The 15,116-nt window shown below is 34.3% G+C and overlaps 1 protein-coding gene across 2 annotated transcripts in view; it reads right to left on the minus strand.

Moving 5' to 3' along the window:
- Positions 1–1,648: 1,648 nt before the first annotated feature.
- The window catches only part of LOC136043080 (uncharacterized), a 64,446-nt gene continuing 50,978 nt past the window's right edge, over positions 1,649–15,116 (minus strand). Inside the window, exons 7-10 of one of the 2 annotated variants that reach the window (XM_065728003.1) lie at positions 13,610–13,771; positions 8,418–8,617; positions 6,032–6,237; positions 1,649–3,209 (exon numbers count right to left, since the gene is read on the minus strand). In XM_065728003.1, coding sequence (XP_065584075.1) covers positions 3,052–3,209; positions 6,032–6,237; positions 8,418–8,617; positions 13,610–13,771 — 726 coding nt within the window. In that variant the 3' untranslated portion in view covers positions 1,649–3,051. Of the gene's footprint in view, positions 3,210–6,025; positions 6,238–8,417; positions 8,618–13,609; positions 13,772–15,116 lie in introns of both variants that reach the window. The other variant, XM_065728002.1, reaches the window with a different exon arrangement.

Genomic DNA, 15,116 nt, shown 5'->3' on the forward strand with positions numbered 1-15,116 from the left:
TAGGAGATGCAGCAACGCCACATATACCAATCGATTCAACACTAAAAGTTACATAGGTTACTATGTAATCCTCAGCTCATAATAGACAAGGGTAAAATCATTTATTTGAGATGGGACAGCCGAACTTAGAAGCCTCCTAATCGTCTCTTTTTTTTTGATGAATTCGAAAAAATTGACTGTCCTTTGTTATGAAAAGTGTGTTATTGAAAAATTTCTAATTAAGAATTGATGGTGATAGAAAAAATGGCTTCCTGGATCTTCTATTTCTACTTTATGACAATTTTCATGGCGCCATACCACTATAAACTCAGTTCCTGGTATGTCGCTGAGCAACCATTCACCTGGATTTCCTCCTAGAACTACGTCGATCTTTCTATTTCAAAGGGAGATACAGCGTCTTACCAAGCTGTTCTTCAATATTACAGTACGGAGTGCCTCCCCTTGTAGATAATCCAATTTTATCTTGTTTCTGCGTGCTTGTAATTTATGCTGCTCTCGTATCTCAATAAACCTGTCCCTCAAGGATAGTTAGGTCGAGGGGACAGTGGCCCCTCTTCCAAAACAAAAACGTATTAGCCTCCATCCCTCACAGGAAAAATTTCAAAATGGAGTGTAAAGTTAGGTTTGGATTGAGGTGGGTTATTTTTTCTTGATTATTGTTTCTTCAAGCTTGGGAAATATCTTGAAGCAAAGCTATAATAGGTTGGGTTTTAGATTAGTCCTTAAAATTCTAACGTCAGCCAATGTTAGCAGTTTTCTAAGACATGAAAGAAGAAAAGAATAATATAAATCAGCAATGCCTATATTTCCTAGATTCCAAAAGTATAAGACAACATTTTGTTATAACAAAGGGCTTTGTTAGAAAAACTGTACAATATGAATAACAGAAAAATACCTCATTATACAATAAACATGATGCCAAAAAAATCAGGCATATATATATATATATATATATATATATATATATATATATATATATATATATATATATATATATATATATATATATATATATTGAAAGTATATCATCGACACGATTACAAGACGTGGGCGGTAAGGCTATAATAATATTTTTTTTTTAAAGCAGGCCAATAAAGTATACCAACTGACAATATTTGAGGAAATGAAGAATAAGTCATTAAAATTTACGACTAGTTAACGTTAATTTTCTACTTAGTTCCGAAAATAAAAGTTAATACCAACTCCAATTTTATATAATTACTGTAAAATATTTTTACAAAAAATTTAATTTTACAAGTTCTAAAAACACATCATTGCTAAAAATTTAAGTTCAAACAAACCTCAAAATTATCGTTACTGTTTTTTTTTTTTTTTTGTGATTAGAAACCGACAGGAAACTGCACATACGGAAAATTTCAATAACAAAATCTATCGCTTGAATGAACGACATTTTCAAGAGTAGGTTGTTTTGTACTTTGATTAAGGTAAATAAGCGGGAAAATTTATAAACTTGCTATTTACACTTGTGCAAACACTTAAAAACTTAATAGTAAGGCTCTTAAAAGTAGCCTAATTAATCGGTCTGTGGTTGAGTTATAAGATATAATATCCTCCTTTTCGATAAATGATAGCTTAAGAAGATGCAAGTAGAAGTGGTTGATCACATCTTTTAGAATTCTGATCACTGATATTTTGAAGAAGCACCTTAACTACTCTTTTGAATGGTAAATAAGCGGGGAAAATTTGTAAACTTGCTATTTACATTTGTGCAAACACTTACAATCTTAATAGTAGGGCACATAAAAGTAGCCTAATTAATCGTTCTGTGGCGAAGTTATCAGATATAGTATATATTAAGAAGATGCAAGTAGAAGTCGTTAATCACATTTTTTAGGATTATGATCAGCGATATTCTGAAGAAGCCCCTTAACTACTCTTTTGAGCTGTTGCTGCAGCTGCACAATTTATTATCTGTACGACAGTGCCAGTTATTCTATATTTATTATTTATTCGATAAGGGACCATTAAGCGATCACTTGTTACTTATTCACTTGATGCGAACGGTGAGAAGAGCTATTCAAAATCAGAACAATGAGCCCTGTCCATAGAATTTTATTTTTACGCTATATAATTGGGATCAAAGCCATCACTAATTGAATTTCCTATTCAAATCGATTGACTTTGTTTATGATTAAATAAAAAAAAGTTCCAACTGAAAGTAAAGTGCAAAATTAGAAATAAAAACGAACAGATTATTACGTATATGAGGGGGGTTTCCCCTCCTCAATACCTAGCTCCTTCCGCTAAAGTTTGACTTTTTGTTCCAGTTATTTGGAAATGACTCCTGAAACACAAGGGTCGTTTAATTGGAATAATAAGCTTTCTTAAAATTCATAAAAAAAGCTTTTTTTTACAAAAGGAAGCGAAAGTGTTTTCATTCCGCCTAGAGGTGATAAACTTGGCTTCATCTAGAAGGTTGGTTAGACTAGCGGCAAATTTCAGTGGACACCATGCACGGCGGCAGAAGCCGTCGGTACTAAAGAAGCTTGCACCTTATTTCATATTATTCTCTATAATAGAGATAAGTTGCATATATCGCAAATTAAGATCAGCGAGTTTTTTAGGAAATGAACACTTATTTCAAAATAAGTTCCTAGAAAACCTTTGATTTTGTTACAAAAAAATAGAGAAAGTCGATGAACTAATTATTCTCTTTCATGATTTACCCAAAGCAAGGTGCCATATACTGTCTACAATAGGTCTAGAAATAAATGAAGATTCTGAGGGGCTTACATTTTTCATAGAAAATCAAAAGTCACAACAATCCATATTGAATTTTTTTTTATTACTTTGTGTTAGCAAATCTATAGTATAATTGCCTCTCTTTTTAAAAGAAGTGCCTGCGAATGGATTTTATTTTTCAAGATTTAGAGCGTATTTGCCGACCGAACGTATTGAGTTTCCATAATTAAAAATGTCAGCAGTATCTCAAATTCCTAAAACAGTACCCCACAATCAACAAAAATAAGATCTAAGAACCTTCTTCTGATGCTTTTTTAAGACTAGCTGCGTAAGATGGCAGTTACAATATTATTGATTTTCCGGCGACACTAAAGATTTTCCGAGAGTTGATCGCAAAGGAACAGTTCCTTCGCACCACATTCCTGGTCTTTCCAACACATCTTGCCACAAGCTCACTTCCGGACCAACTGAGTCTGCCCATCCGTCTGGTCTTCCATTGTGCATTCCTAGAAAAAATTATACTGTCAAATTTTGAAGTGATTTTCAACTTCCCACAATGTTAGTAAGTACTTCTTCGGAAGAGTGCAAAAATTGGCAGAACTCACTCAAAACTCGGGGATTATACAATCATAGGAGTCTCATCCTGTCAGGAAGGATGTTCACTATTCTCCCTGCTAGGGATGATTAAATTTGACGTTTTCACCATACAAAATGAATACAAAAGGCCTATAGGATTCTCAAAGAATACTAAAATTGCTATTACGAAGTAAGGTGCTATATTCGGACATTTAACTCATATTCTAAAATATTAGCACATGTTGCATTTTGAATTTCACCAAGAACTTATCCTGAGGATCTGAGTTTCGTAGGCTATCCTCTGGGTACTTGAAGCATCAGAAATACAAGTTGTAGAGCATTTAGAAGTTAGACATAATAATATTATTACAATAGGATTTTAATATAAGTTTAAAACAGAATATATTTACTTACGCCTCCAGGCATTCCTGATCTCTCTTTCAAAGGCTGCATATAAAATGAATAAAAAAATATTAAAATTCAAAATAGAATCACCAAACCAAATAACAATTTCTATGGTATCATCTTCTTTTGTTTAGTTTTCTGTGCGGTAGCTTTATTTTGTATGCTTTGATCAGTTATTCAAATACTATAGCAAGCTAGGTATTCCACACCAATAGTCTCCTATTGAAGAGCAAAGAAATAGACGGCTTGAAAGAAGAGATGAAACTTGAAAGAAGAGATGAAACTTTGACCCCTTCAGCGGTTTTGCAGAAAAACAGGAAAATATCTGCTAATGCTTCAGGTCCAAATATCACACAAAATTAATAAATCAAATTGTCACAGGTACCTAAGGGTGGAGATACGAACTTGTACACCTAGAATAGCGAAGGTATGCAATTTAATAATTGATTTCAATAATTATTGAGAGCAAAACGCAGGAGGGGGCCAAAGGATTTTATTTTTGGGTAGTATGGAGGAAAATTTTAATATTGCTTTATCAAATAGTCTCTATGGTAAATCAAATTCATCAGTTACTTCTCCCGTTTCCAATTCATTAAATAGAGTGACTTATATAAAACAATCTTTATCTTCTGTGGTAAGTTCTTTTTAATTAATAATACTTGACATTCTTACTAGACCAGAACATTTGGGATTCAAACAACTAAATCAAGTACCACCCAAAGAAATTACACGTCCGAACTTTAAAGGAGAAATAAATAGCTATTTTATTCTGTGGGTAATTACAAGTTGTAACGAATCAAATATATTACAAATAACAAAGTTTTGTGTCCATAAAAAGAAGACCATAGCTCCTAATAAAAATAATAATAAAAAACAAGATTACAGATCGAAAAAAAAAAATGCTGATTAAAATCGCGAGGATAACTGAACTAAAAAACATATACGAAAATTTCGCTATCAGACAAGATTTTTAAAATGACCTAGAATGACACGTTAGCTCACTTGCGAAGACCAGAGGCCCGAGCAAGCGGAGTGAGGCGAAAAAAGCCAGCGTAGTCGGCTCATAATATCATACCAAATATGTTTGTGCACATCTTCCTTTGCACTAAATACTAAACTATCACACTAAAAATATGAAAATCAATTAAAGAATAAGTCAAAAGTGGAAATGTGAAATATTAATAAAAAGCGTGCTATGGCAGCAAGCCTTACATGCCGTTCAAACTAGAAACATGACATTTTAGAAGCATGAGGATGAAAATAGGCTATATAACCCCCCGTTAAATGCAAGCTAAAAAAAGAAAGAAAACTGGATATGTTGCGTTGTAATAACAAGCAGGGAAGGGCCAAAAGCTTGGGCTGCTCACCATAGTGGGCAGAGGAAGGCGGCGATAGGCTATACCCAAGAGAACCAGAGCCTATCATCAGTGAGGGCTAAAGTCACAAGCTTCTAACAACAATGAGTGGAGAGATACTACAAACAGCTATAAAAACGTTAAACGTTAATTAGGGTAAGTAAAATAAACCAAATCAAAGAAAACAGTTTCCGTCATAGCAGGACTTGTTCTGGTAATAAGAATGAGGTTCTCTAAAGACAAGAATGTTGTCTCTACTAATTTTGGATCTGTTTTATGGGCTAATTATTATTAGAACTTGCTATTATCTTGAGCGATGATGGGTAGATAGATTTATTCCAACACAAAGAAACGTAAAAAAAAATTATAATAAAATATTAATAATCAGCAGAACAAACAGCATCAAATACCTACGTATGGCTCTATGGCTGGAAATGCAGGAAGAAAGAAATGAAAAACACATACAAATAATAACATCAGCAAAAATATTTGAAATCAAATAACTCACTGCAAGGCTCTATGGTCGGAATGTTGGGGGAGATAGAAAAGAAAACAGTACACAATAAAACGAGAAAAAACTCAAACAACAATCCGTGACTACCCTCTGAAAACCCAGCCAGTGCAAATTGCTTTGCAAAGTTACGAAACTAACCCAAAATTTCAACTCAAGATGTCAACCACACGTGGAGGCTAAAAAAATAATAATAAAGATAAAATAACAACAACAACAAAATGCAATAAAAGATGACTGTCAAGATTAGCAGCATATCATCAAGTAATACAGAGCACCATGGAGCTTACAAATAAAATCTTGATGAAACTTATATATTTAAAATCAGCATTAAAATGCGATTCTTTTGATGTAGGTATTGGTATCAAAATTCCATTTTTTAGAGTTTTGGTTACTATTGAGCCGGGTCGCTCCTTACTACAGTTCGTTACCACGAACTGTTTTATTAGTAAAAAAAAAAAAAAAGGAAGCTCACCTGTACCTTCACAGCCTAATCGGATCCCACCCATGAATTCGTTGCTTGCAACTCTTTCATGATCCCAAACAGTGATTTCCAAGGTACGTGTTTCCAGTTCAGTCGAAGTGACATCATCAAAAACAAAAGTATGGTTCCAGCATGGATTTAAAGTGCGCCGACATACATTGGTTTTCTGCTTTGCGCTTTTACCTCGCTCGGGTAATAAACTCCTGCATAAATAAAAGTATTTAGATTCTATACTTGTTACTTTTCTTTCTTTTACACTAAAATGATTTTTGATATTTTTTTTTTATATGCTCGAATATCAACGCAGTATCCATTTTTTTCTTCTCTTCTAATGTTACTTTTCATTTAGAAGAAATAATATTTATATATTCCCATTGACCAGTGGAGCTATGAGAGCTCGCTTCGATTATTTTTACTCGTGACAAGACATATTCCAAACATGTGCATGATTTGAATGACACTTATAAGAGGCCTCAAATTAAGACCACAACTCAACGACGCAATTTTTCTGTTTTCATAGAGAACAGAAAACACATCAATTCTTTGAAAATCGACAATAATATTTATACATTCCCGTTGGCCAGTGGAGCTATGAGAGCTCGCTTCGATTATTTTTACTCGTGAAATATTCCAAACGTGTACATGATTTGAATGACACTTATAAGAGGTTTCAAATTAAGACCTCAAATCAACGACGCAATTTTTCTGTTTTCATAGAGAACAGAAAACACATCAATTCTTTGAAAATCGACAAAATGCTTGTAGTTACCAATTGGACAACTATTGAACTGTAGTAAATTTTCAGTAGAGTGCGATCAGCTAATTGAACGTCAGAAGTAGGGAAAAATGGGGGGACAACATTCCCTTTGCAATTGAGGGTGATTCTTCCCATTTTTATTTTCGATTTTGTGCATTCGAAATATAAATTTAATTTCTGTCTTCCTGAATTTAAATTAATTAAGCTTCCTGAATTTTATTTTTCTCCTCCAATAAAAGAAAGGGGTTACTATCAGTTTTGAGTTCCAACACCTGCAACGATGAATGTTCATGTTGAATTTACTGAGAACAGATAATATTCTGAACACGCTAATGTTTTATCGTGATAAAATGGAAATATCTAAACAGAGCCCTAAGCCCATAGAGACGGCTACCTATTATTCAATAGCCTTTATTATATACTAAAAGAAAAAAAAATAACACAATTAATATGGAAGTAAAACGAAGAATGAAGCAGCTCAGAGTAAGAAGGACAGGTGAGGCTACCCCGGTATGCCAAACTATTAATATAATACTGCAAAAAGCAATAAATAAATTTGACTTTCACAACTTAAATTCAACGATTAACAGATACATTACACAACCAACCATTTAAATTAAGTGTTACGACCTATTATGAGACTTGTAGTCCATCACGCAAAATCGAAGAACTGGCACATCAGGGTCTAAATGACTGAGCTAAAATGAATTGGTGAATAAGTTTAAAATAATCTATTTAATTAAAAAATCCTAAAAAACTAGTTTGATATACAGCTGAATTGGAAGGCTATGTCGAAACTACCACCTGACGAGATTTTGTTCGTTATCAGGCCTGCTTTACGGTAAATCATTGCCAAAAGCGGAACTCTGTTGCTGCACGATCTCTTTTGCCACTAAGAAATAGGCTATATGTAAAAATTAGCTTTCATTCATCCTTCTAAAACCATCATTCCGTACGATGACTCATGGGAAAAACCTTAGAAAGTGGAACAAGGTGGCTAGGATAAAATGTGATTTTATCATAAGAAGATAGTAAATCTCAGGTTTTAAGCATTCGCCTTAAAATGATTCACTGTTGATTTCAGTGTAATGAAAATTTCAAGAAACATAAGGTTTTCTTCAAAATTCTCAAAATTCTATTTCCAAAATAACGAATTATTTTTAAATTGAACATGAATAATAGTAACCAATTCGAATCGGTGTTATTTGGCAATCTGTTCACAATAAATAATTTCTTTGAAAACAACTTCCTTAACTTTCGATAATAACAAGCTGAGTTTTGCTCTTTACTATGTCCGAGCTACTCCTTTAATCATGTTATGATCAATGAAAACGCCCTTATTTGTGGTCAACATGACATCCTGCACGTACCTCGACAATACCTCCATATATTTGTTTCCGAATTATAGCATTGACGAACGAAATTTGAACCTCTGAAACAGGATCGCGCGTAAAGGGACAATTCCGACCTTTTCACAATATTTTAGCACCCTATTAACCCCCCCCCCCCTACCTAAAATAAAGAATGGCCAAAGAACCAACTTGCCATCCAAGGAAACCTTAGTTAAAGCATCAAATTTACATTAGAAGAAATGAATGGTAATCAATAAGGAATCGTATAACTTACGCTTTACAAAGAGGGTCTGCGATGCCAGTTAATCGAAGAGGCATCAAGTTCCTAGCTTCTCGAACGAGAACTTGCAATGCTCCCCGGGATTTTTTCCCACGTCGACTCCCTTGAAGATTCTCGACGGTGACATATTTCAGTGCGATTATGAGATCACCGCGAGATGTCAGAATTGAGGCAGAATCATCTAATGAATCGCTCTATAAAACATTTATTGTAATCTTAATATTCCTTATTAAAATACAACACATTACAAAATAAATCGAAACAGTTTATGATTCCTCTAAGGAGCTGAAGCTCCCCACTTTAAAGAACTCAATTTTACAAAATGTGTCCTAAATACAACAGAAAAACTCGGTATTCTGCAAATTATAATAACATGTTTGATTGGTGACCAACGAAAGGCTAAAAATTGAACCCCATCCTCCCTCCGACAAGCTCGTATAAATGTAAGTAAAAACTATATAGCGTTAAGCAATATCCATATTAAAGAAGCACAGTTTCAAGACCTGGAAATAGAATAGCTTTTAAAAACCTTAAACAAAATAATTTCCAAATGAGTTTGATCTGCCGTTTATTTTTGTCTTTTTTTTTTTGTTTAGTGACCTTTTTACCCTTCAAGTGAGAAAATGATTCTTAGCTTTTTATTTGCTCTTAAGGTCCGTCTGTTGCCCTAAGTTTCGTCTGCACTGAGTACGGCTAAGCAGGGTAATCAGGAATATTTGTACTTCCCTTCTTCTTCTCACTGGCTATAAACATCACGTTTTACTACCGATTTTTGATTTTGTCATTAATGGCCAGTGTCCTTTTAGAAACTATTTAAGGGAAGCTAAATAGGCTTACGAGTAACTCACATTTCAGCGTAAATAACGGAAACAGCAAAATCATTGGTGTAAGGCTAAAGCAAGAGAGAAACTAAGGTTAAAGCACTTAGATCCTGCACAACAAAATAATTTATTGTAGAATAGGATAAATAGAGACAAAACGAAACAGCTATGAATAATTTTAACTTTGATTACCCTTAAAGTCTCAGAACTATTTCAGGGTGGTTAAGCTGATTCCTACATACACTGATAATTTGATCTATAAACAAATGTTCCAATCTTAAGCACAGTATCAAGTTGAACTTGGTATTTTATTTGCTGCTTCCTGTTTTTTCTCATTTACTCTATTCCTCTCTCTCTTTTGCCCTGTCTCTTCAGTGGGTTTCCCCAACCGATAAAACCAGTATAGAAAAATAAAATAAAAACAAAAGGAAAACACGTCTTAAAAACATCCAGCATTAAACTTTTATCTTTTTATTCAACAAGAATTCTCTTTTTATTTTATATCTGTCTTGGTATTTTATTTGTTGCTTCCTGTTTTTTCTCATTTACTCTCTCTCTCTCTCTCGCCCTGTCTCTTCAGTGGGTTTCCTTTTTTGACGTTATACGAAGAAAATAGGGAAATGAAAGACATGGATGAGAGAGAGAAAGAGAAAAGACTGAGTAAGAAAAGATGCAGACTCCAGTAAGCCACAGCTTCTGCATTATACCGAGTCAAAGCACTGAAAATAGAAACCAGTCACATACACATGTTTAGTTTAGCTAATACCACAAACTATGCAATATTATCTTGGAGATTATTTCTCACAATTTTTAATTTTTACGAAGTTTCAACAAATATTATAGAAAATACTTGCATATATTTGATATCTCTATGTTATTGGGTTTCTATGTGAATTTTATAAGATCAATGTGCACGCTCATTACAGATAGCGTTAACGACGGTAAAAAAAAAATCTAATATAAGGGATAATTTTTATTAAGAGCGAGTAATTAGTGTATTCACTCCAGAACTACTAGGACAATATGAACTTTGTTTAGTTTTGTAGGGGAAGAAGCATCAATAAAAGGGAAGATCATTGTTGCCCAAGTAACATGACCGTATCCAGTATGGTTCTCAGGAATCCAATCTCTAAACAATCAGCTAAATCAAGCCCATGCTCAACATAGCTTATTGCAATTAATTGCAATAAATTATTGAAAAAGCAAAATTGTTTGGCTCTACTGAAAGCATTTTGGACCTATGAGGAAATCTCTTGCAAAAAAAGAGAAAGTAACGGAAACAACAAAATCATTGGCGTAAACCCATAGAAGCTTCGAAACTAACTGAAAATATTGTTAGCTGACACTAATAGATAAATATTCCAAGAATCTTTTATCTGTAAAAGGACGAATTGCAGCTTGTTGAGCTCTAAAGCACAATAAAACAAACAATTATTCGCAATCGGTTTTTGTGGAGCTGAATGTGTGGTAGATAGAAAAAAAGAATGAAACACCAGTTTAAAACCGCTAGTCTGGGAGACATATTGGTAGAATTTTGGTCCTATTTGGCGGAATTTAAGAGGTCAAAAGGTCAAACGAAAAAAGAATGCGACGGTTTTGCCCGTCCCTTCTACTGCTGTTGTAGTTATAACAAAAGTGCAGGACAGCGCTTGTTTTTTTTTTATCACTGTAATATGATAACTTTTCGCCTAGGTTTTTTCTCAGAATAGCCAAAGTTTATCTCAGGGCACAAATGAGGATTTTTTAACTTTTTGTACTACTTTGATCAAGGTTGTATCCAGAGGGGTTAGAGGGTTTGAACTACTCCCCCCCCCAAATGTTTGTTTGAGTTGAAAAAAACATAACAATAATCGATATAAACATATTTTTTATGCTTTTTTGAGTTTTTTGTGTACCCCCCCCCAAAAAAAAAAATCCTTGTGTACCCCCCCCCCCAAAACAAAACTGGATACAGCCCTGACTTTTATCATTTAAATTGAACTTAAATTCAAAATGATTATAAACCAACTTCGGGTATTTCGATTACCTGGCAAAAAGTCAAACTAAATAAGGTAGCCGATTAGGTCTTTACTTATTGCCCTGCCCCTTCTCAGCTTTTCCAACGAGAGGAAGAGGGGGGTCACCCTTCTTTTTTTGGCATGCTGTCTCTGCTGCAGCGCGTGGGTGGTTGTGATCTAGACCGATGCTTTCAATAACGTACTTATTGCATTCCACATTTAGAGCCGAAATAAACATAAATAAACCGAAAACAATAAACGGATTTACATCTTTGATTTTTTCAATAAGAATGACTGGCTTGTGATCCAACTGCTTTGCGACATTAAGAAACTCAAACAATTCTGTCGAAGAAATGTCGTTGCTTCCTTTCAGCTTGGTCTCCACAGCAATGATTATTTTGGAGACTGATTCTCCAAAAAACGAAATTTTGTAACCGACTCTTTTGGAGTGACCATATGTTAGTCGAAGTTGATTAATTTCGTGAAATGGAACATTAGCGTACTTATAGATCTTGAGGCTTTCTGAAAATCCAGCACTTTGTTTATTCGGGTGATGATGTACGGGTGGTTTCAGTTAACTTTTTTGAGTTGCTTCACCAAGTTCAGTAGTAGGCGTAACTTGAGATGCTTGAAACTTCTTCCAATACAACTATAAATTGTATCTACTTCTTGTATGCTCGAGTGACATGGATCAAAGTCTTTCATTGTTACTTTCAACAGTATAAGGTACTTACGAAGTACGTCCTGCATAGAAAAGCTTAAGATTGAATTCCGGTTCTGTTTCAAACGTGAAATCGACCAAATGATAATCTCAAAAAAGTCAGAATAGGTTGACAGAATTCTTCAACCACAAGGACAACACCTCTTTTTATTTCGCTTACTTCTCGACCTGCAGCCGTTTCAAGTCAGACTACGCAGTACACTTCTTCTAGGTATTCCCCAGTAGCCCGATTATATGAGAAAACACCAACGACTACTTACAGCTGGAACCGTGACTACTTGTGACCGTTATTATTTATGACTATGGCCACTTAAGAGTACGAATAATTGCAACTGCGAATATTTACGATTATGACAAATTATGACTGTGACTACAACTGATTCAAGTCCGAATTAACTAACTCAAGTCAAATCTGGCTAGTCTGAGTGGAATGAAAATCTTCCCAGTCAAGTAACTCCATTTATACTGGAAAGACCGAAATTATTCCGAGTTCTAGATGATTTCCAAGATGATAAAGAGATAACTTATTCAAGCTCTAATGACACTTATGTTTCACCAAAGGGACAGTATTATTCTTGGGTCGTAACAGGTCCCCCGACCTAAGCTATTCTGGGCAGATCAAAAATGTTTCAAGTTAAGTAACTCCTTATTAGAAAGATCGAAATTATTCCAAGTTCTAGATGACTTTCAACTTGATAACGCAGATACTTAAAAGCCATTCAGTCAAAAATTTTGTTCAAGCTTTATATACACACTTAGTTATGTTTGCTATTTTTATGCAAGGCAAGTTTCTACGAAGAGCCATACAAGGGGGACATTTCTTTACAGAAAGGCAAGTAAAAAACAGCCATCAAATACAGCTTTGGCAAAGCCTGTCTTGTTATTCTCAAACTTATTGAATTGTCCCAAAACATTATGCACCAGTAAGCAACTGAACCTTTTCTTCTCTTTACTGGTGTAGCCTACTCTGAATACTCTCTGACTATCTTTTAGATCCTTCTTTAAGCCAAAATCCTGAAAAACCCTCTATAATTCAGAACTTCAGTTTAGAAAATGCCAAGATAGAAGGTCAATTACTAGCGTCAGAAATTCAAAAAACCTGAGTGCTTCAGCAAATACCAGTCTTTTCCTTGATACGAATGCAAATTAGTAATTCCTTATTCTCCTTCTTCTTGGATGTCTGTGATGACAGCTAGATAGTTACGACTAAAATCGCCAGGCTAATCCTCCGGTCAGTTACGACGATTTTTGCTTTCACAAGAGGGGGAGGGGGGTCACACACCTACAATACATTTGAATTATTGATTTGCTCAGCTAAGAGTTATAGTTGCAATTGGCTATTTCACGCCAATAATTACAAAAAACAATCATAATAAATTTATCAAACGTGGGGTAAATCATTGGGCTAAACAATATTTCTTCTGGAGTAAGTTTCTTGCCAAGGTTTTCCCCTTTAACATGTCTAAGCCTTAATCCAGGCAAAAGCGTTTAACATACATGCTTAAAATAGAGTTATAAAAAATTTTAAATGGAGCAACGTCATATCGTCATTTAGATAGTTTTCATAGTTGCTTTCATTCTTTTTAGGTCAAAATAGCTTCAAATGTAGGGACAAAGAATCAGCAACATTAGCAGAGTTAGACATACCCTTTCTTGAAGAGGGAACCACTTTGGTTGTGGATCGTCGAACACCCGTCCTGCTAATGGAATAGTGACTTCACCTAAGAAATCATTTCTTCCAAACATATCTGAGTGCCAAACACTTAGCCATAATGTCCGTAATTCAAGTTCTTCAAGACTTACATAAAACTGCAAAAAAAATATTAAGAGTTATTAACAGCAGAACCAAGGGTACACACTGGGAGACCGTAGAGAGTGGCCTCAGTCAGAGATCTTCTACATAGTTTTAACCGTGTCCTGAAACCTGACGCCTACGCATACTGCCTTAAATCCTCTATTTAGGCCTACTACCACGATTTTTTTTACATGTCTTTTATCATTTAAATTTTATTGGTCTCCCAAGACCACTTTTATCAACATTTGCATGTCTACTTTAAATAATTACAGCCTATCCTAACAAGAAATTTGACAATCCTTTCACCAATCCATAAAACGCAGGATAATTACAAATAATCGTAGCAAGAGGTTTGACACAGCTAATCTCACTTCTTCCTCTAAATTATTTCACAAACCTAATTTTTAATTTCCCTTTTTGACTCCTGTCAAAGAGAAACCGCCTCTACTTTAATCACTTTCTATTTTTGCTTGAAGTTAATTGTTATCTTCCAAGATATAATGAAAATGATAATAACAAAAGTAACCCTACAAAACCCCCAAGAAACTCAAGAAAGAACCCTTCCTAAATTCAAGAGTCTTAGCAAATCTCGTGGGGTGACAAATCCGTGTACACCCCAGGTACACGCTAACTAACTCCTTTGTATTCTATATCTCCTTTTCATCTCTATTTTCCAAATAATATTTATAGCCCATCCTAGTGACAAAGACAACACGGCCATGCATACCCCCCCCCCCAAAAAAAAAAAAATCCCTTCTATGTACAAACATGAATTTCATTACTTTATATATACATATATTGCTTTTTACTTTTTACGTGCTAATAATCTCCCTTGAAAGAAAATCTATAAGTACCCCTCCAACAACAAAAAAAAAAAACAACTGTACAACGTTTCAATAGCATGAGCATAAAGATTTTGCTAATAATTTTCCCCTTCAAATTGCTCCTCCCCTCCATTTCCAATCCTCCACACCTTTCTTTATTTGATTAATATTTTATCTTTCTTTTATGTCCAACTTGTTTTTTTTGTTGAAATGCTAAAACTAGCAATTTGCGCAGAAAAGCGGCGTACAACTCACCTTTAATTTTATTTTTTTTTTCGACTCTAAGACTTTGAAGATTTTTTTTACTTTATTCAATAGTTACCACCACATTCTGTACAAATCTGTTGCTAAAATACTTTAGCACAAACTTTGCATCATAAGCTTTAATACTTTTTCGGTCACGAACCCCTCATTTTCCAAAATTTTGACTTCATGTCGCCTAAAATGACTTCCCTTTGGTTAATATTTAAAAAAATATGCAAAAGATTTTTTTCAAAGAAAATTAAAGAGCCACATTAAACCAAAAATAAGCTGT

Source organism: Artemia franciscana, unplaced genomic scaffold (genome assembly GCF_032884065.1).
Source record: "Artemia franciscana unplaced genomic scaffold, ASM3288406v1 Scaffold_289, whole genome shotgun sequence".
Lineage (NCBI taxonomy): Eukaryota > Metazoa > Arthropoda > Branchiopoda > Anostraca > Artemiidae > Artemia > Artemia franciscana.